We start from the raw sequence: 23,845 nt of genomic DNA on the forward strand, positions 1-23,845 counted from the left end.
CTAAATCTCTGCACCAAATTCACCTTAAACCAGCAAATATTAGAGCCTACAAAACTAGAAAATATGCTGGACCTCATTTTCACTAACAACGACAGTCTGATATGTAATATAACCATATCAAAGATAATACACTCAGATTGCAACATAATTGAGGTACAGACATGTATTCACAGGGCTCCTGACCAGCAAATTGTGATCAATCATAAGGTTGTCTTCACAAATTTCAACTTCAATAACAAAAACATACAATGGGAGCAAGTCAACCATGTCCTAAATGAAACAAACTGGGAAGAGATCCTAAACAACATGGATCTGAATCTTTGCCTAGAAAAAATAAACTGTGATTCTTGAGATCTGCTCAAGACACATTCCATTAAGAAAAGAAAGAGAAGATGTAAACTAGAAAGAGAGAGACACTCCGTATACAGACGAAGGTGAAGAGTCGCAGAGCTGCTGAGAGGGGCCAATGTATCTGAAATATGAAGGGAGGCACTGGTCAATGAAATTGCAAATATGTATCAAACTTAATCTGAAGGAATCCTACAGGAGACCAGAATCTCAGGAAGAACCAAAAACCATGAAAGAAATTGAAAGAAAAAACAAAATACTTCTTCTCTTATGCCAAATCTAAGGGAAAAACAACATCCAGTATTGGGCCCCTGCTTCGGCAAGATGTGGCATAGAGTGGAACCTCGGTTTACGTCATTAATTTGTTCCAGAAAGTCTGATGAAAACCGAATTCAAAGAAAACTGAAGCAATATTTCCCATAAGAAATAATGTAGTAAATCCAATTAATCTATTCCAGACACCCAAAAATATTAACAAAAAATACATTTTATAGAGAATAACTGTAGTTTTACATATAGAAAAGAATGAGAAATACAGTAAGTATAAAGGACTAATGAAATGGATAAATGAACATTTAACATCACTTCTACCTTTATTGAAGACTCTTGTTGGCATATGGAGAACAGTGAGGAGGGGAAAGGGAGGAGAGGTTATCTACCACCATCACTACCACCCTCTACCTTTGTAGAGGGTGGTAGTGATATTTCTCCACAAAACTTTGCAACTCATTCCACTTTCGTACTTTGCTATGAGTTCTTTCTTGAATTCTATCGTGTTTCTCACCTTTATCAAAGGGCTGGCACTCGGAACTTTCTTTGGCCCCATGGTGGCTTATTTAGCAGTTGTACTCAATAAACAAGTACAAAAAATAATGATTACAAAAGGTTTCAGATGAACGCACAGGGTAATGTTCACTCGACAAGAAACAAAGCCAGACTGACTCAGAATGTGTGGGATGCTTTGTGTGGGCACGGGCAGGTGGACACGTTCGGTACGGTGGACCACTGTCAGCTTGACAAAAACCGAGGTGATAAACGAAAACTGGGACAAAATTTTGACGAAAAAAGTTGTCGAAATTCGAATTCGACGAAAACCAGGGCAAACAAAAACCGAGGTTCCACTGTGCACAGATGACAGCCAAGAAATAACTGAGAAGTCCCAGTATGACTCAGTGTTCAGTGAGCCACTACCCAGACTGTGGGTCAACAGTCCAAATGAATTCTTTATTAACGAGACCCAAAATTTGGTCGTCTCAAAAATCTCGGATATTATCCTAACCCCACAAGACTTTGAAAAGGCAATAAATGACATGCCCATGCACTCTGCCCCAGGCCCAGACTCATGGAACTCTCTGTTCATCAAGAACTGCAAGAAGTCCTTATCGCATGCCTTCAGCATTCTGGAGAGGGAGCATGGACATGGGTCATCCAACACTCACTAAAAACAACAGACATAGCCCCACTTTACAAAGGTGGCAGTAAAGCAGTTGCAAAGAACTACAGAGCAATAGCACTAACATCCCATCTCATAAAAATCTTTGAAAGGGTTCTAAGAAGCAAGATCGCCAACCACCTAGATACCCATCAATTATACAACCCAGGGCAACACAGGTTTAGAGCAGGTTGCTCCTGCCTGTCCGAGCTACTGGACCACTATGACAAGGTCCTGGATGATGTAGAGGATAAACAAAATACAGATGTAGTATACACAGACTTTGCAAAAGGTTTTGTCAAGTGTGACCATGGTGTAATAGCACATAAAAGGCCTAAGATCTGGAATTCATTGCCCAAATCATCAAAAGGTACCCTGCCTGTTAATAAATTTAGAGCTATTGTTAAAAAGCACTTCATCTCCTTAATGTAGCTAAACCAGCACTATGCTATACCAAACATAACCAGCTCATCCAACTTTATCTCTGTTTTTCTAGTCCTCAAACTACATAGAAAATTAATTACTCTTCTAACTTCTAGTATCTTCACCATCTCTTTCAGCCATTCCAGAAACTAAAGACATAGTCAGATTGAAACTGCTTAAGAAATCCCACTTAACTGAAGATCACTGAATTAGTTTGAAGTAGTAGTAACGCATACTTTAAATTATACTGTTGGTCACGTAGCTACCTCTCCTTTTTGTACATATAAAAATTCCTAATTAACCCATGTCTAGTTTGTAAGTAGCCTTTAAGCATTAGGATTAGTCTGCCCGAAATGCACCACATGTAATGGCTTTCTTTTGTGCCTAGCAATATTTTATTACATGCAAACTAAATTACTTGTATACTTCAGAAAAGAAATATATTGTATTTGTGTTACATGCAACATCAGCCACTCCTTTACCTTCCAGCATTAAATAACCTTTATGAATGTTTCACCTTGCATTTATATAATGTATTAATAATGTGCCTATTCATTTAACTTGTCTGTTGTTTGTACGTTTTGCCCTTATTTAAAAGTGAGCAAAGGCACATAGCATAATTAAAGAGAAGGGTGGTCCTCTACAATTTATGAGTTTCACTAATATTGTGTATTATACAGTATTGTTCATGTTAAACACAAAGTACTATATGCTTTTCATCTTAATATTATTTGTACAGTACAACAATTATCTAATTTTACTGTGCATTTAGTTCAAAATACATTTTAAACAAATTAATATTTTCAGATGGTTTGCTTTTCTAATGCATCAGCTTACTAAGGAAAAGGATGCCAAAGTAGAAGAAGTCAAAAAGGATTTGTTTACGAGTCTTGGATCTATAGTGTCCCATGATCCTGAGTTGCGAAAAGATAATGCAATTAAAATCTTGGAGATTGGAGTTGGTACAGGCTAGTAATGTGCATTTTTTATTTCACTACTGTATTTTATAATTTTGTTATAGTGGACAATATTTTACATTGTAGTTTTATCATGTTACATTTTCTTTAAACTAATTATTGATGAATTGTCTTGTGGCTGTTATGGGTGGCTTGTGGCTCAAGTAGTAGGGCTCTTGGCTCTCATCTTTATAAACTATTATAGTTTAATCCCAGCTCAGATAGAAACACTGAGCATGTTTCCTTACCCCTGTTGCCTCTGTTCACCTAGCAGTAAGTACCTGGGGTTAGCCAGCTGCTGTGGATCACATCTTGGGGAAGAGGTTAGGTTAGGTTAGGTAAGGTTCGTCAGGAAACAGGACAAATGTTTCCTGATGTGGGTCTTAGTCAGATGATGACCCGCCTTTGGAGCTTTGGTCATCTGACCGAGCCCTTCCGCTGGCTTACCGGTCCACCTCTTTAAAAATTATGGTCATAGAGGATCAAAAGATTACAATGGGTTATTCTGGGTTACAAACCCTCATGATTAATAATTAAAATATCTTCTTTTTAACCCATTACTCTGTTGTTCTTGATGTTAATGGCTTGTAAGCCTCCATCTGCTACAGGCCTTTAGGTATGATTGAAATATAATTTGAATGAAATATTAAGTTTTTAATTGTGTTTTCTTGTCTTCAATTGAAGATATATACCCAGTGGTTTTGCCTTGTATTTTTTTCATTTAGTCACTGAATTTCTATTGCCTGTCTAATGCATGACTGTGCTTGTTTCAGTAAAGTTTAATTAGATACTCGAAACATCATTAGTGCAATATACGGCACTGTTTTAAGTTGTTTTTTTTGTAGGGTAGGGGAGCACCTTAACCCTTTGACTGTCGCAAGTCCCTTTTTAAAACTGTCATTCTATGTTGCAAAATTTTTGGGAAAAAAAATAATTTTTTCTTATGAAATGATACTCTTTTCCCGATGGTAATGACACCAAAAGTACGAAATTTGGTTGAAAACTCACGGAATTATGCTCCCGCGAAGTTAGCGGTCTCAGTGACATACGCATTGGCGATTTCGCCAATTTTGAGCCCTGTTTTTGGCCATTTCTGTTGTTCCAGTTGACCAAACTCATAGCTATTTCTTTAGAACTCCATTTTTTCTATCAGTTGAGTACAAGAAACCACCCATTTATCGATATGAACTACTCAGTAAAATGGTCAGTAAATTGGCCAATTTCACACAAATTAAAAAAGATGCCAATTTCAAAATAGGGTCCAGAATAAACAATGTAGACATTCTTGGCACTAAAATAACATATCCTCTGTTCATTAGTCACATCTCTAGGCCCCTCTTATATTACTATTGCTTTCTATTTTGATTTTTTATTCATACAAAAAATACAAAATTTACTGTTATGCAGACTACTGCATTATTGTAAAAGTGGTATAAATAATATCAGTGAACTAGTGAAAGAATATTAGACACCCCAGTTGACGTGTATTGGATGTGTGGTGTGATTTGCTTACTCTTGAACATTGGTAAAAATCGAACATTTCCACTACTTTGAGCTCAATTTCAAGGTCATTTTCATCGTGAAACTAATCAAAATCATCTCTATTTCTGTAATATGTTTTCCATTTTATCACACGAGACCATGAAAATGAGAATACAACAATAAATACTATACGAAAATGCACCTCAAAGTCTGCGTTTTAATCCAAAAAAAACAGTCCGTTTTTTTTTCTCTCATTATGCACTGCGTGCTGCAGGATTTTTTTTATGTGGTGCACACTGACCACACAGACCCATCCTCTCACATGTGGGCCTACCAGCTTTCTCATGCTTGATTTGAAGCCACTAGAATTTACACGTATAAATACAGTGGACCCCCACATAACGATATTAATCCGTTCCTGAGAGCTCATTGTTATGCGAAATTATCGTTATGCGAATGAATTTCCCCATAAGAAATAATGGAAATCAAATTAATCCGTGCAAGACACCCAAAAGTATGAAAAAAAAATTTTTACCACATGAAATATACATTTTCCTACACACAAAGAGAAGGATACATGCACAATAGTAGAGTAGTACATGCACAATATATATTGTGCATGTACTACTCTACTAAATGAAGAATAAATGACACTTACCTTTATTGAAGATGCAGCAATGACTGATGGGACACTGTGTCCTGGGAGTGCCTTTTCCTCCTGAGTACTGTAGGTCCTGTTTGGCATTTTCTTCCAGAATAGGCCTTATCACACTGTGTATGCCACTACGATTCTTAAATCTTTCAAACCAACCTTTGCTGGCTTTAAATTCACCAATATGAGCACTAATTCCAGGCATTTTTCCCTGTTCACCTGGGCGTTAGTCGACTGGTGTGGGTTGCATCCTGGGAGACAAGATTAAGGACCCCAATGGAAATAAGTTAGACAGTCTTCGATGACACAGACTTTTTTGGGTTATCCTGGGTGGCTAACCCTCTGGGGTTAATTGTTTCTTGGTATTCTCATTAAGCCACACCAACAACGGTGCTACAGCAGCAGCAGCAGCTGACAGTGCTACAGCAGCAGCTGACAGTGCTACAGCAGCAGCAGATGGTGCTACAGCAGCAGCAGCAGCTGACAGTGCTACAGCAGCAGCAGACGGTGCTACAGCAGCAGTAGACGGTACTACAGCAGCAGCAGCAGCTGACGGTGGTACAGCAGCAGCAGCAGCTGACGGTGCTACAGCAGCAGCAGCAGCTGACAGTGCTACAGCAGCAGCAGCATCAGCAGTTGACTATGGTACCACAGTATTTCGATAATATTTCTCACCCTTTTTACCACAGGGTTGGCACTAGAAGCTTTCTTGGGGCCCATGGTCACTTATTTTGCAGATAAAATCACCAAAAACACTGTAATAATACGAAATGTTCGGATTGTATGCTTGGATGTTACCACGGAGGCTGGCTGGTAAACAATGCCACCGTCGGAACATGTGAGGCTGGCTCAGGCCGCACATTAGACGCGTCTCGGACGAATAGCGTTGAGCGGGTTTTTTAGCGGTATGCGAGGCAAAATCTTAGCGATAAAATGTATCGGTATGCGGATTTAGCGTTATGTGATGCCAACGGTATGCGGGGGGTCCACTGTACGTTCGAAACAGTGGCGTGTAAGACGTATACATATGACCAAAACAGTCAAAGGGTTAAGAGTGATTGGATTTACTATGCATAATTCAAATTTATATTACTACTTACATACTAATACATATAACCAGTTTGTTTGGAGTTCTGGTAGCTGGGAGTAAATGATACGTCTTCAGAGGCTTCTTACTTTATTTGCAAAGTAGTGGTGGGTACACAGGCTTGTGTTTTTGTGCCCATGGCCCGGGAGGGCCATCCCACGAGAGAAAGAGAGTAGGCCTTCTTGACTGAGTGAAGGGTGTAGCCAGAGTGAGGCAGAGGCAAGGGCAGGCAGGCTGGCGTGCCCACTGAGAGGCATGGCTACAGAGGGCAGCACCTTAGTGGCGCGAAATATGAACTAAGCTGGCGTCTGTGCAGACAGTATAGGCTGTCTACATATGCTTGGTCACCTACCTCGCGTCGTCGTCGACGCGACAATACTGGTGGTAAAAGAAACTCGGTCTCTCTCTCGTAGGAACAGGGCACAGAACACAAAGTAAAAACATATATATACATATGGACATGGAAAAAAAAACTTCCTACAGGGAGGGAAGAAAAAAACGTGGGGTGTGCTAAACATCGTGGTCAAAGGCAGTGAGCGTTGATGGGCATCACTGCACGCATTCCTGCGTCTGGACAGATACTGCAACACGGGAGACATAGCTGCGGCTGAGCTGTGACGTAACAGGTTACGGTCTCCTCTGGAACGGTGAAGCAGTTATCGTAGGAGTCGCGGCAGGTTTTCACTCAACCTGGGGCACGACATGCTGGTGCCCTCGAGTGAGGCATCGACAAAACTCGGCAACTGGGCAGGACTTCTGGCAAGCGACTCAGGAGGACACTTCTCGACTGGTACTGTCGCTGGGCTGTCACTGCCGGCGAGTTGTGGCAGAGACGACTGGGCGAAACATCTGGGAGTCGTAACATCATACACCAGACTGCAGTGAGAGAGCTAGCAGTCAAAGTGACATCATCTTTGTGCAGGTTGCTCACTGAAGCTTGTGACACGAGGCTGACACAGCGCCTGCCGACAGGGCTAACTGCGGCTTGACAAGTGTCATTCTCTCGGCAGTTGGAGTTATAGCAGAGGTTAGTCTAAGCGTCCCCAGACTTGTTTCTCTACATATAACTGCATTCTGAAGGTCTGGAGGTGAAGTGAAACAAATCTCGATGGGAATCGTAGCAGGTATGATTCTGCAGAACATCACGAGCGACGAGCATAAAAGCTTTCTGTACAAGAGGGCTCAGGCTCAGGGCTATCTGATAACTGTCAAACGCACTGGTCACATCGGGTGACTTAGCACAGTGGTGCTACTCAGGTCTGGCTTAGACCTCACTGGACACACGGAAACTACACACACCCGCAGTACATGAGGTACACTAACATGTGAGAACACTGACTGAGAGGAATTAATTAACACACGACATATATCTTCTCTCAATCTTCTCGACAATACTGAAATAATTACAGTGGTCCCTCGTTTTTTCGTAATTAATCCGTTCCTGGAGCCATTACTATAAACGAAATTTACGATTTACGAATCAATTTTCCCCATAAGAAATAATGTAAATACAATTAATCCGTTCCTGACACCCAGAAGTATTAAAACAAAAAAATTTTTAACATGAAATATACATGTAGTACATAAACAATACAATGGGAAATGATGAATGAAACATTAACAGCATAACACTTACCTATATTGGAGGTTCTTCTTAGTGTATGGGAGACTGGAGGAGGAGAGAGAGTGGATTGTTTATAGTTTGGAAGGGGAATCCCCTTCCATCAACACTTCAGGTACCATTTGCTTTTCTGGGGTTGCTTCTCTTCTCTGTTTCTTAATGCCACTAGGACCACCTTGAGAGTCACTGGAGTCCTGTCTCACAAAATAACTGTGGAGAGAGCTCTGTTTCTGGCATCTCTTTAACACTTCCCTAAAATGGCCCAAGACTTTGTCACTGTACATGTTGCCAACCTGGCTTGCAACAACCTTGTTAGGGTGATGTTTCTCCATTAAGCTTTCCATCTTACCCCACATAGTAAAAATCTCTTTAATTTCTGAAGAAGGCACCTTCTTCCATCTCTCTTCCTCCTCCTCTGCAGTAAGATTCTGAGCTGCGATGTGTTGCTCTTCCTGCTGAAGCTCTTGCAGCTCCTCAGTGGTGAGCTCTTCATTGTGGTCTTCCACCAATTCTTCCGCATCCTCCAAACTCGCATCCAACCCCATGGAACTCCCCAGTGCCACAATTGATTTTACAACAGACATAGGCTCATTAGGGTCAGTCCCAAATCCTTCAAAATCCCTCTTGAACATTAAAATGGTATAAAATACCGACAGGTTGTTACCTAACAAAATCCCTCTTGTCGACACAATCTGGCCACAATTTTCTCCAGGCAGAGTTCAAAGTCCTGGTAGTCACTCCCTCCCAAGCCATACCTATAAGGGTTATGCAGTGGAGGATGCTGAAGTGTTCTCTCCAAAATTCCCTTAGGGTCAAGTGAGTGTCTGTGGTCACAGTCAAGCACCTGTGAAACATTGCTTTTGTGTAGAGTTTTTTAAAGTTTGCAATAACCTGCTGGTCCATGGGTTGGAGGAGAGGAGTGGTATTCGGGGGCAAGAACTTTACTGTGATGAACCCAAACTCCTCGAAAATTAGGTCATCCAAGTTTGGAGGATGAGCAGGTGCATTGTCCATTACTAGCAGGCACTTGAGATCCAATTTCTTTTCCAGGAGATACTCCTTCACACTAGAGCCAAACACTTCTTTGAACCATTTGACGAAAATTTCCCTCGTGACCCATGCCTTACTATTAGATTTCCAAAACACACACAATTTACTCTTCATAACATTGTTTTTCCTGAACACTGGGATTTTCAGAATGGTACACTAGTAATGGCTTCACCTTGAAATCCCCACTAGCATTAGCACAGAACATTAGCATCAGCCTGTCTTTCATAGGCTTGTGTCCTGGCATTGCCTTTTCCTCTTGTGTAATGAAGGTCCTCTTTGGCATTTTCTTCCAAAAGAGGCCTGTTTCGTCACAATTGAACACTTGTTCAGGTTTCAGTCCTTCAGCCTCTATGTACTCCTGGAATTCATGCACATATATTTCAGCCGCCTTGTGGTCTGAACTGGCAGCCTCACCATGCCTTACCACACTGTGTATGCCAGTACGGTTCTTAAATCTCTCAAACCAGCCTTTGCTGGCCTTAAATTCACTCACTTTACCACTATTTGCAGGCAGTTTCTTTACCAAATCTTCATGCAACTGCCTAGCCTTTTCACAAATAATCGAAGTCATAAGAGTATCTCCTGCTAATTGTTTCTCATTTATCCACACCAATAATAACTTCTCAACCTCTTCCAGTACTGGTGATCTCATTTTTGTCAGCATAGTTACTTCCTTTGCAACAACAGCATCCTTTATTTCCTTTTTCTTGGCCACTATGGAACATAAGGTTGTGTAGGGTTTCTTATACATCCTGGACAGTTCGGCCACACTTGTACCACTTTCATATTGTTCAATGATGGTTTTCTTAAATTCAATCGTATTTCTCACCTTCTTTACCACAGGCTTGGCACTAGGAGCTTTCTTTGGAGCCATGGTAGCTTATTTAGTACTTGCAAGCACTAAAATAAATGGAATATTATGAAATATTTCGCTGGAGCACGTGAGGGGACCTTCGCTCACTGGTAAACAATGCCAGACTGGCTGCCGCCCCGGCTCACGCAGTGGGTACGCGTTCCAGACGAACTACGAACCCATGAAAAGCGAGTCCATGTTTATACGAAAATAACCCTATGATTGGCGAATTTTACGATTGCTGGGAACTACGAAAACCGGGGGACCACTGTATGTACTAGAAACACTCGATGTGACATCATGTGTGATGTCAGGCGTGATGTCGTGAGGTGACATCAGCAGACATCTCGAGGTGACGTCAGGCAGACATCGTGACGTCATGAAGTCGGGCAGCATCGTCGGTGACGTCAGTGTGATGCAGGCAGCAGACCACGGCATGTGGCCTGGGAGATCTGGTAACTCACGTGACTTGTAGATGCACGTGACATCGCCCACACCCACGTGGCGTCAGGATCCACGTGGCGTCATGATCTACGTGGCATGCTGATCTACGTGGCTTGCCGATCTACGTGGCTTGCTGATCTACATGGCATGCTGATCTACGTAGCTTCGAGTGGCCTCGGGCACTCGGATACACAGCTCTGGCAATGAATCACACGAAAAACAGCAGAAAACACAACAGAGGGAGTGGGCAGTGGTGAGTGTATGGTAGACGGGTGAGCGTGAGTAGGGCGAGCATGGGCAAGGTGAGGAACGGCCACTTCCTCCTCCTCCTCCCCCACCCACAAACACGTGGAGAAGCTCACACTGGACGCAGAAATCACCACAAAACTCACCTCTGGCTTGCTGAAACAGCTGTGCTGAGCTGAACAACAACAGCAACATATAAGTGATGCTGAACACGTGACTTGAGAAACAGCGTGGGACACTGTAGCGTGGTGTCACTGGGACGCCACATACAATTCTCGAAGAAATTCGGCAAATTTCGGCTAGATCCTGCTTGTACCTGTGTCTGGATGCTGAAACATGCAGGCACGACCTCAGGATAACTCGTTGAGAGACGGATGCTTCTTGCATAGGGTGATAAAGTGAAGATGACTTCATCCCTTCCTTCCTCTCTCCGGGCAAACACAACTGCTGCGACCACCGCTTCCCACCATTTATAACCAGTTTGTTTGGTAGGGCTGAAAGCGAGTGGTTAATGATAGACGTCTTTGGAGGCTTCTTTATTGTTAAGTCATGGTGGGTACACAGGCTTGTGTGTTTGTGCCCATGGCCCGGGAGGGCCATGCCCACGAGGGAGAGCTAGTAGGACTACTACTTGACTGAGTGAAGGGTGTCGCCAGAGAGGCAGAGGCAAGGGCAGGCAGGCTGGCGTGCCCACCGAGAGGCCTGGCTACAGTGGGCAGCACCTTAGTGGTGCAAAATATGAACTAAGCTGGCAGACAGCATGGGCTGTCTGTGCAGACAGTATTGGCTGTCTACATACAGTACAGTTTCTGACATTGTTTTTGAATGATGTAGCACCTGTTTTTTTTTTTTTTTTTTTTTTTTTTTTTAATTGGCATGATTTGGAGTTTAAGATTCCCACATTGTTTCAATCTGGGGATTCAGATTTTTTTTGTATGGTAAACTAATTCCTGGTATAGTTTACTTTATTTTTACTTTTATTTATTTATTTTTTTTGTTTTGTTTTCTAGTTTTTTTTTTTAAATATTTATAAAATTGTTTTGTCTGATAGTGAGAGAGGATAAGAGTACCTCCTCTGATCACTTTTCATTAATTTATTCGTCTGCATATGTTTTTGTAAATACATTAATGCTTTTTAAGTTTTTTATATATGGGTAGTTTTAACCCTTTCAGGGTCCGTCCCGTAGATCTACAGCTTTACGTTCAGGGTCCAAACCGTAGATCTACGCCATGAGCTCAGCTCACTCTGATAAACTGTGAGTGGTACATTTGGGCCTAGATATGAGAGAATACATCTATGTGGTATGTGTGCACCACATAAAACAGATCCTGCAGCACACTGTGTATAATGAGAGAAAAAAAATGAAATCATGATTTTTCGATTAAAACAGCAACTTTGCAGTGTTTTTTCGTATGTTTTTTATAGTTGTATTTGTGATTTCTTGGTCTCATTTGATAGAATGGAAGACATATTACAGAAATAGAGATGATTTTGATTGGTTTTAGCACTGGAAATGGCTTGAAATTGAGCTCAAAGTAGCAGAAATGTTAAATTTTTGCCGATATTCAAGAGTAAACAAACGACCTCACACGTCTAATACACTTCAGCTGGTGGGTCTAATATACATTCACAAATATGGTGATGATATTTATACAATTATTACAGTATTGCATAACAGTAAATCTTCTATTTTTTGGTGTGAATAAAAATTCATTGTGAATAAAAAATCAAAATGGAATTTATTTGTAAAGCCTCAAAACATAACTAATGAACAGAGGAAATGTTAGTTTAGTGCCAGGAATGCCTACATTGTTCATTCTGGACCCTATTTTGAAATTGGAATATTTTGAACTTTGTGTTAAATTGGCCAAATTAACAATTTCCGATCACTTTATTTTGTAGTTGAAACAGTTGACTTGGCGATTTCTTGTGCTCAATCGATAGAATAGAAGTAATACTAGTGAAATAGCTAAGAATTTGGTTGATTGGAATAATGTAATTGGCCTAAAATGGGAGTCAAAGTCGGCAAAATTGCCGATTCGTAAATACCGCTGACACATCAAAATTCGCGAGAGCATAATTTCGTCAATTTTCCACCAAATTTCGTACTTTTTGTTTTATTACCTTCACAAAAAGATTCTCTACGATTTCATAAGAAAAAATAACAAATTTTTTTTTTTTAAATTCTTGGACACTGGTGCGTGACTCCAGATTTGGGCCTTGGACCCTGAAAGGGTTAAGATGTATAGTGCTTAATGTAGACAGGATTTGCTTTGCAGAAAATTCCCTATCTGCTTCATGGAAGATAAATGATTTTAATTTGTTAGTTCTTTTTTTCATTATCTTCTGTGAAAAATGACTCAAACTGTAAGAAGTCATAAAAATACTCCACAGACTCCCATTGCATCTGTCCCCTGAGGAAAATAGTGGCCCTATGTAAATCCTTAAGACAAGTAAATTAAATTATTTTATAATCTCTAAATTTTAGCAAGATTAAGTTATGTTGCTATGTTTAGATGCAAAATACAAAATTAACACAAAAAGTTTGCTCAGCTATACAGGTCTCCCTCCACATTTGCGAATGTTGAAAAATTGCGAATGTTTGGTGCACAAATATATTGTAGGAAAATATAATAATAACATTTACTTAGCTTAACAATACTGCTTCCTTAACCTGTTGAACCATGAACAATCATAAAACACATGAAAACATCATAAAATATTGTACTAGTGCCAGTCCTTTGGTAAAGGTGAGAAAGACTATAGAGTTCAAGAAAGAACTCGTAGCAGAATACCAAAGTGGAGGAGGAAGAGAAGGGGGAGAATGTGCCTTCTTCAGTGATTCTACGATATGTACGATACTAAAGCAGCACTAGTTGATAAAGACTATAGCGCCAGCCAGTGATAAAGTGTAGCAAGTAAGTTAAGCTATTAATCAATAGAAAAAGGACACCACGATCCTAACTCCTTCAATGTTGTTAGAGGTATATAGGGCTAATGAGAACTTCCGTCTCTGCTGGCCTTCACCACCACCATATACAGCTTAAGCTCTCAGTGGCCCTTATATGCCTAACAACAACACAATACCACTCGTTATTAATTTTTTTTTTTTTCCAACAAGTCGGCCGTCTCCCACCGAGGCAGGGTGACCCAAAAAAGAAAGAAAATCCCCAAAAAGAAAATGCTTTCATCATCATTTAACACTTTCACCACTCTCTCACATAATCACTGTTTTTGCAGAGGTGCTCAGAATACAACAGTTTAGAAGCATATACGTATAAAGATACACAACATATCCCTCCAAACTGCCAATATCCCAAACCCCTCCTTTAAAGTGCAGGCATTGTACTTCCCATTTCCAGGACTCAAGTCCGACTATATGAAAATAACCGGTTTCCCTGAATCCCTTCACTAAATATTACCCTGCTCACACTCCAACAGATCGTCAGGTCCCAAGTACCATTCGTCTCCATTCACTCCTATCTAACACGCTCAGGCACGCTTGCTGGAAGTCGAAGCCCCTTGCCCACAAAACCTCCTTTACCCCCTCTCTCCAACCCTTTCGAGGACGATCCCTACCTCGCCTTCCTTCCCCTATAGATTTATATGCTTTCCATGTCATTCTACTTTGATCCATTCTCTCTAAATGACCAAACCACCTCAACAACCCCTCTTCTGCCCTCTGACTAATACTTTTATTAACTCCACACCTTTTCCTAATTTCCACACTCCGAATTTTCTGCATAATATTTACACCACACATCGCCCTTAGACAGGACATCTCCACTGCTTCCAACCGTCTCCTCGCTGCTGCATTTGCCACCCAAGCTTCACACCCATATAAGAGTGTTGGTACTACTATACTTTCATACATTCCCTTCTTTGCCTCCATAGATAATGTTTTTTGACTCCAAATATACCTCAATGCACCACTCACCTTTTTTCCCTCATCAATTCTATGATTAACCTCATCCTTCATAAATCCATCCGCCGACACGTCAACTCCCAAGTATCTGAAAACATTTACTTCTTCCATACTACTCCTCCCCAATTTGATATCCAATTTTTCTTTATCTAAATCATTTGATACCCTCATCACCTTACTCTTTTCTATGTTCACTTTCAACTTTCTACCTTTACACACATTCTCAAACTCATCCACTAACATTTGCAATTTTTCTTTAGAATCTCCCATAAGCACAGTATCATCAGCAAAAAGTAACTGTGTTAATTCCCATTTTGAATTTGATTCCCCATAATTTAATCCCACCCCTCTCCCTAACACCCTAGCATTTACTTCTTTTACAACCCCATCTATAAATATATTAAACAACCATGGTGACATTAGACATCCCTGTCTAAGACCTACTTTTACCGGGAAGTAGTCTCCCTCTCTTCTACATACTCTAACCTGAGCCTCACTATCCTCATAAAAACTCTTTACAGCATTTAGTAACTTACCACCTATTCCATATACTTGCAACATCTGCCACATTGCTCCCCTATCCACTCTATCATATGCTTTTTCTAAATCCATATATGCAATAAAAACTTCCCTACCTTTATCTAAATACTGTTCACATATATGCTTCAATGTAAACACTTGATCTACACATCCCCTACCCACTCTGAAACCTCCTTGCTCATCCGCAATCCTACATTCTGTCTTACCTCTAATTCTTTCAATTATAACCCTACCATACACTTTTCCTGGTATACTCAGTAAACTTACTCCTCTATAATTTTTACAGTCTCTTTTGTCCCCTTTCCCTTTATATAAAGGGACTATACATGCTCTCCGCCAATCCCTAGGTACCTTCCCCTCTTTCATACATTTATTAACCATTTCAGGGTCCAAGGCCAAAATCTGAAGTCATGCACCAGTGTCCAAGAATTTTCCAAAAAAAAATTTGTTATTTTTTCTTATGAAGTGGTAGAGAATCTTTTTGTGAAGGTAATAAAACAAAAAGTACGAAATTTGATGGAAAATTGACGAAATTATGCTCTCGCGAATTTTGATCTGTCAGCGATATTTACGAATCGGCGATTTTGCCGACTTTGACTTCCATTTTAGGCCAATTACATCATTCCAATCGACCAAATTCTTAGTTATTTTACTAGTATTACTTCTATTCTATCGATTGAGCACAAGAAATCCCCAAGTCAACTGTTTCAACTACAAAATAAAGTGATCGGAAATTGGTAATTTGGCCAATTTAACACAAAGTTCAAAATATTCCAATTTCAAAATAGCATCCAGAATAAACAATGTAGGCATTCCTGGCACTAAAGTAACATTTCCTCGGTTCATTAGTTACATTTTGAGGCTTTACAAATAAATCCCATTTTTATTTTTTATTTACATAATGAATTTTTATTCACACCAAAAAATAGAAGATTTACTGTTATGCAATATTGTAATAATTGTATAAATATCATCACCACATTTGTGAATGTGTATTAGATCCACCAGCTGGCATGTATTAGACGTGTGAGGTCGTTTGTTTACTCTTGAACATCGACAAAAATTTAACATTTCCGCTACTTTGAGCTCAGTTTCAAGCCATTTCCGGTGCTAAAACCAATCAAAATCATCTCTATTTCTGTAATATGTCTTCCATTCTATCAAATGAGACCAAGAAATTGCAAATACAACTATAAAAAACATACGAAAAAACACTGCAAAGTTGCTGTTTTAATCGAAAATCTTGGTTTCAGTTTTTTTTCTCTCATTATACACAGTGTGCTGCAGGATTTGTTTTATGTGGTGCACACATACCACATAGATGTATTCTCTCATATCTAGGCCCAAGTGTACCACTCACAGTTTATCAGAGTGAGCTGAGCTCATGACGTAGATCTACGGTTTGGACACTGAACGCAAAGCCGTAGATCTACGGGACGGACCCTGAAAGGGTTAAACAAAAGTACCAACCACTCCAACACTATATCCCCCCCTGCTTTTAACATTTCTGTCATGATCCCATCAGTTCCAGCTGCTTTACCCCCTTTCATTCTACGTAATGCCTCGCGTACCTCCCGCTCATTTACATTCTGCTCTTCTTCACTCCTAAAAGATGGTATACCTCCCCGACCAGTGCATGAAATTACTGCCTCCTTTTCTTCCTCAACATTTAAAAGTTCCTCAAAATATTCTCGCCATCTACCTAATACCTCCCTCTCCCCATCTACTAACTCCCCTACTCTGTTTTTAACTGGCAAATCCATACTTTCCCTAGGCTTTCTTAACTTAACTCGTTATTAATATTGTTATTATATTAATAACGAGTGGTTGTTATTGTTATTACTGTTATTAATATTGTTTATTATGTCATGTTAGATCAATTGCAATAGATAAATAAGCGATAGAGTTGATATTAGTGTCATATTGAAGGACTGTCTTGTCCTGCCTCCTAACAAACTGCCACCGCCACAATACCTAACATACATAATGACATATTTTAAATATGATTGGGCAGCTGAGCATTCGCGAATGTTCGAAGCCTGCGAAAGTGGAACTCACAAATGTGGAGGGAGACCTGTATTTGACTCTTCTTTGAGATGGAAGAGAATTGGCATATTTAACCCTTTGAGGGTCAACAGGCCCTATGCGAAACTCGTTCTCAGGGTCGGCCAAATTTAAAAAAAAAAAAAATATTTTCTCTTATGAAAAGATAGAGAATCTTTTCCCGATCATAAAGACACCAAAAGTTTGAAATTTGATAGAAAACTTACGGAATTATGCTCTCGCAAAGTTAGCGGTCTCGGCGATGTTTACGCATCGGCGATTTTGCCCACTTTGAGCCCCATTTTCGGCCAATTTCACTGTACTAGTCGACAAAAAGCATGAATATTTCGCTAGAACTCCATTTTTTCTATCGAATGGGTGCAAGAAACCTCCCATTTATGAAATTCAACTATCCAGTACAGTGGTCAGAATTTAGCAATTTTGCCAATTTCACACAAATTTCAAAAGATGCCAATTTCCGAATAGGGTCCAGAATAAACAAGAAAGACATTCCTGGCACTAAAATGACATTTCCTCTAGTCATTAGTCACGTCTCAAGGCCCCTCTTATATTCTTTTGCTTTCCACTTTGAATTTTTATTCTCACAAAAAATATAAGATTTACTGTTATGCAGACTACTGCATTAGTGTAAAAAATGGTATAAATATTATTGGTGCACTTGTAAAAGAATATTAGACTCATCAGTTGACGTGTATTGCACGCTTGGCACGATTTGTTTACTTTTGAAGTTTGGTAAAAATCGAACATTTCTGCTACTTTGAGCTCAATTTCAAGGCACCTTTCATTGTAAAACCAGTCAAAATCATCTCAATTTCTGTAATATGTCTTCCATTCTATAAAATGAGACCAAGAAAACTAGAATACAACAATAAATACCATACGAAAATACACTGCAAAGTCGCTGATTTATTCCAAAAAAATGGTCAAAGTTTTTTTTTCTCATTATGCACTGTGTGCTGCAGGATTTTTTTTAGACTGTGCACACTGACCACATAGACCCATTCTTTCATATGAAGGCCTACCAGCTTTCTCCCACTAGATTTGAGGCCGCTAGAATTTATGCATACTAGTACGTCAAAAACCCCTACACGTAAGACGTACTAGTACGACCAAAACCCTCAAAGGGTTAAAGGAAATTCAGTTTTGGCTTATGTTCTTTGCCTTCTACTTTTTAAACCCAAGTATTGCATGTGTGTCTTACTCATCAACTTGTCAGTACTATTTTATACCATTTTTCTACAAATTAGCCAGATATAGAAACTTTTTTTTACACCTTTCAAGAAAATCCTTAAAACAATTTGGATGTACCAACCTTGATTCCATGCATGAGCCTGTATGTGGTCACCCTACTGCAGTGGGAAATGGCCGATGTGTCAGAAAATATATTAAGAAAACAAATATTGTGTTTTTCCCAACAGGTGTTAATTTTTCACACTATCCCAGTGGCAGTCATCTGATGGTTGTGGAACCTAATCCTCATTTCGTAAAATATTACAATGACAATAGGAAGAAATTCCCAAACATTCGTTCTGAGGAGATCCTGATAACTACAGGTAAGACAGAAATTAATGTCAATACTTGTAACACAGAGAAGATAAAACACAATTTGATGTTTATATGCAAGTTACCATTGATGGTTTATATAAAACACTAGTTTTCATTTACTTTTTCTTTATTAAGCATGTTAGTAATTTTTTTTGTAGAACTAGCAGCTACCACAGTAATGTAAAGTGAAGTTAATGCTGTTTGGGAGAATGTGTAGAAGGTAGACAAAAAATACGTGAGAATAGCAAGATGTGTTTGTAAAGTAATAATACAATGTAATGAAAATGGCATTCAAGAAAAGTATGTGGAATACAAAAATGTAAGTACAGTGGTACCTCGAATTTCAGCTAAAATTTGTTCCAGAAGGCTGTTCGAGTGCCATTACCGAACAAATTTGTTCACATAAGGAATAATGTAAATTAGATTAGTCTGTTTCAGACCCCCAAAAATACACTTAGAAAAATACACTTACATAATTGTTTGAGTTGGGAGCTATTTGAAATTCGAGGTACTGCTGTATGTGAGGGAACTAATAGGGACAAGGAAAAGAAATAAAGTAAAAAAAAATAGTGGCTAGTGGAATATAGCATGAAGATTCTAATATAATTTTGAGCACCCAGTTCAATAAGAAAGTGAAAATAGGGAGAATTTGCAGAGTAATTGCAGGTTGTTTGACAAAGAAGGTATAGGACAGTTTCATATAGTGGGCATTTTTATAGCAAACTTGTAAGCCCAGTTCATGTAAAATGGTACATTGTCACAACTTTCTTTCTCTGCGTGTTAAAATTTTAGCAGTTCTAATTGCGTACCTAATGTTCTGGTCACTTCCACTCAGTGACTGTCTGTTAATGGTTTCCAGGAATCATCGCCCTGCAACCCAGTCAGTTGCCAGGTCTCATAAATTCTGAAGGAAATATTACAGGAATATGAACTGTTAGAAACTGGAAGAGCAAAGACACTTGTAAAATTTACTTTGCTATCTTACATCCTCACGAGTAAAAAAATGTTTGACACACTTTCATTTCACACATATCTGGAAGAACTTTAGTGCCTTCCTGTATTGCACTGAATGATAGAAACCATCTAGGAAAGTCAGAAACAGATAAAGTTAAACTGATGATTTTAAGAATAGGTGTGTGTAAATGTGATGGGGAAAAATAAATTCAACAGATATACTGTACTTATTTTTCTGTACATAATTGAAGTAACATTTTGGAGTATGTGTAATGGGCATTGAGGTACAGTACTTGAGAAGTTCTGAGGTACATCAGTGAAAGATGATCTGAAAAGCATAAATAAAGAGTAATGCAAATACAGTGGAACCTTGATACTCAGACTTAATTTGTTCCAGAAGGCTGTTTGAGTGCTGATGTGTTTGAGTACTGAACGAATTTTCCCCATGAGGAATAATAATAAATAATTTTTCGTCTCTATCATGGCTCAAACCAATTTTCTTTTTGGTTGGCTGTTTACAGCGAAGTTCAGTGGAGTTTTCCACTGAGCGACAGCTGCAGAGACTAATGCACATTGTTTGGTCAAGTGCTGAGCAGATAGTCAACCACTGAGCTATTTTTTTTACTGAAAGCGTTTGAATACCAATTTGTTCGAGTTGAAAGCTGTTTGAGTACTGAGGTACTACTGTATGCTTGTCTGTTGGAAAACTTGGCTTAGACAAATTTTTATTTTTTCTTAATTTTATGGGTAAAAATATTCTCAAAACTAAATTAAGAGGAGAGTGCAAGCTGAAAAGTAGATTTCAATCTTTCACATACACTGGTGCATTCATTTTTACTCTTGTGAAAATTGGAAGAATTATCTTAACAATTTGCTTCCATTCATATCCTCTGCTCTACTATTTGAATTATAAATTATTTAGTTACTTTATACAGCAATCTTATTTTCCTGGCTGTTGTACCACAACTGCATTTTGTTAACTTCTATATTCTTTCTTTTCTAATACTGTAAAGCATTGATTTTCTGGCATAACAAACCCTTTTTTAACATTTCAAAATCAACACAAGAATGACTTGCAGTGACAAAGATTCTGTCAGTCTAGTATCATATCAAAATCTGAAAAAGAAGAGAATATTGAGATAAAGTAGGAATGTGGGACAAGGGATGCAAATGCTGAAACTTAGTCAGTGGAGAAAAATTTATCGTATCTTGCCTCATCAGTCAGCGATAGGAATATGTCAACTTTCACTTCTTTCTTGGGCCAGTTTTGAAAATAATCCTAATTTTATTAACACTTTTTATCAGCATCTTGCACATTTATGCATATATTAGCTCAACCCCCAAAAATTTATTTCCTACAGGAGAGAAGATGGATGAGGTCCCAGACAACAGTGTAGATGTAGTGGTGATGACTTTAGTTCTATGCAGTGTTAGTGAAACCGAGAAGATATTGCAGCAAATTCTACGGGTCCTTGTTCCTGTAAGTTTTACAATGTAAAATTTTATTTGCACCACATTTATGGATATACAGTAGGGTCCCACTTACGCGGCAGGTTAGGTTCCAGGCTACTGCTGTAAAGTGGAACATCGTTTGTTTTTTTTTCCCACTTATAAATGCATATAAATGCTAGATAACAAGTTTACACTACATATATTAAATTAGCAATAGAACTAGGCATTAATAAACAATAAAAAAGTAAAATGCACGTATAGTACACTCATTACTTACCTTAAAATATTTGTAGTTTTAATGTAGGGTGAGATGGGTAGTATTTATTGTAAGAAGTTAGGTGTGGTAGATATGGTAGCCAGCCAGGCCACCCCACCCACACTTAATACGTATACTACAACATTTAAAGCGTCCCAGAGTGATAAAATCCATAGGCAGTTCACTTATTACTTAAAATATTTGTAGTCTTAATGTAGGGGGAGAGGTGAGTAAACGAGATAAAATGAATAAACGAGAGAGAGAGAGAGAGAGAATGAGAGAGAGAGAGAGAATGAGAGAGAGAGAATGAGAGAGAGAGAGAGAATGAGAGAGAGAGAGAGAATGAGAGAGAGAGAGAGAGAGAGAGAGAGAGAATGAGAGAGAGAGAGAATGAGAGAGAGAGAGAGAGAGAGAATGAGAGAGAGAGAGAGAGAGAATGAGAGAGAGAGAGAGAATGAGAGAGAGAGAGAGAGAATGAGAGAGAGAGAGAATGAGAGAGAGAGAGAATGAGAGAGAGAGAGAATGAGAGAGAGAGAGAGAGAGAGAATGAGAGAGAGAGAGAATGAGAGAGAGAGAGAATGAGAGAGAGAGAGAATGAGAGAGAGAGAGAATGAGAGAGAGAATGAGAGAGAGAGAGAATGAGAGAGAGAGAGAATGAGAGAGAGAGAGAATGAGAGAGAGAGAGAATGAGAGAGAGAGAGAGAATGAGAGAGAGAGAATGAGAGAGAGAGAGAGAGAGAGAGAGAATGAGAGAGAGAGAGAGAGAGAATGAGAGAGAGAATGAATGAATGAATGAATCAAAATCAAAATCAAATACAAAATGGAAATTGACAGTTACTTGCTGATGATACTGTGCTTATGGGAGATTCTAAAGTAAAATTGCAAAGGTTAGTGGATGAGTTTGAGTGTGTGTGTGTGTAAAGGTAGAAAGTTGAAAGTGAACATAAGAAAAGAGTAAGGTGATGAGGGTATCAAATGATTTAGATAAAGAAAAATTGGATATCAAATTGGGGAGGAGGAGTATGGAAGAAGTGAATGTTTTCAGATATTTGGGAGTTGATGTGTCAGCAGATGGATTTATGAAGGATGAGGTTAATCATGGAACTGATGAAGGAAAAAAGGCGAGTGTTGCGTTGAGGTATATGTGGAGACAAAAAACGTTATCTATGGAGGCAAAGAAGGGAATGTATGAAAGTATAGTAGTACTAACACACTTATATGGGTGTGAAGCTTGGGTTGTAAATGCTGCAGCAAGGTGGTGGTTGGAGGCAGTGGAGATGTTCTGTCTAAGGGCAATGTGTGGTGTGAATATTATGCAGAAAATTCGGAGTGTGGAAATTAGGAGAAGGTGTGGAGCTAATAAAAGTATTAGTCAGAGGGCAGAAGAGGGGTTGTTGAGGTGGTTTGGTCATTTAGAGAGAATGGATCAAAGTAGAATGACATGGAGAGCGTATAAATCTGTAGGGGAAGGAAGGCGGGGTAGGGGTTGTCCTCAAAAAGGTTGGAGGGAGGGGGTAAAGGAGGTTTTGTGGACAAGGGGCTTGAACTTCCAGCAAGCGTGCCGAGCGTGTTAGATAGAAGTGAATGGAGATTAATGGTATTTGGGACCTGATGAGCTGTTGGAGTGTGAGCAGGGTAATATTTAGTGAAGGGATTCAGGAAAACCGGTTATTTTTATATAGCCAGACTTGAGTCCTGGAAATGGGAAGTACAGTGCCTGCACTTTAAAGGAAGGGTTTGGGATATTGGCAGTTTGGAGGGATATGTTGTGTATCTTTATACGTATATGCTTCTAAACTGTTGTATTCTGAGCACCTCTGCAAAAACAGTGATTATGTGTGAGTGAGGTGAAAGTGTTGAATGATGATGAAAGTATTTTCGTTTTGGGGATTTTCTTTCTTTTTGGGTCACCCTGCTTTGGTGGGAGATGGCTGACTTGTAAAAAAAAAAAAAAATTGTCTCCACATTGGTACAGTAGAATAAATAAAAAGCAGCTCTCCCATTCTCATGTAACACCGTTTTTAGAAGAAATGATGCTTTGAATGAAGCCATATGAAAGGAATAATTTTCTATAGTTCCCCCCAGTAATATTATTGTGTACACATTTTCTTTGGTGTTGGACTAGAGAAAATGTTCTTTCCAACAAGATGATTGGAAAAAGATCTCAAATTTGTGTAAATTTATTCTACTGTAGGGTGTATTTATCATGTTTGTGTTACGTTGCATGTTTATTATATAATTTTGAAAAAGTATAGATGAATTAATGAAAATGTATATATTAACGTAATATACACCTACCATCCGACTTACGACCGAGTTCGGCTCCGAGAAACCGGTCGTAAGTCGAAATGGTCGTAAGTCGAACTTTACTACTGAATATCAACAAAACATTTTTGTAATGACTTTATTTTATTGTTTTATTTTGGTATTTCATATTTTACTTTACTTTTTATGCTGTTAGTACTGTATTTTATACTGTAAGGTTTAGGATAAACACTGTGTACGACACAAATA

The 23,845-nt window shown here is 39.1% G+C and overlaps 1 protein-coding gene across 1 annotated transcript in view; it reads left to right on the top strand.

Annotated features, from left to right (window-relative positions):
* Positions 1 to 23,845, top strand: part of LOC128700639 (thiol S-methyltransferase TMT1B) — a 43,712-nt gene that overhangs the window by 9,794 nt on the left and 10,073 nt on the right. The window contains exons 2-4 of the mRNA XM_070086986.1: positions 3,011 to 3,171; positions 18,543 to 18,677; positions 20,985 to 21,103. Of these exons, the coding sequence (XP_069943087.1) occupies positions 3,011 to 3,171; positions 18,543 to 18,677; positions 20,985 to 21,103 (415 nt within the window). The remainder of the gene's footprint in view (positions 1 to 3,010; positions 3,172 to 18,542; positions 18,678 to 20,984; positions 21,104 to 23,845) is intronic.

The sequence above is a fragment of the Cherax quadricarinatus genome, chromosome 20 (assembly GCF_038502225.1).
Source record: "Cherax quadricarinatus isolate ZL_2023a chromosome 20, ASM3850222v1, whole genome shotgun sequence".
Classification (NCBI taxonomy): Eukaryota; Metazoa; Arthropoda; class Malacostraca; order Decapoda; family Parastacidae; genus Cherax; species Cherax quadricarinatus.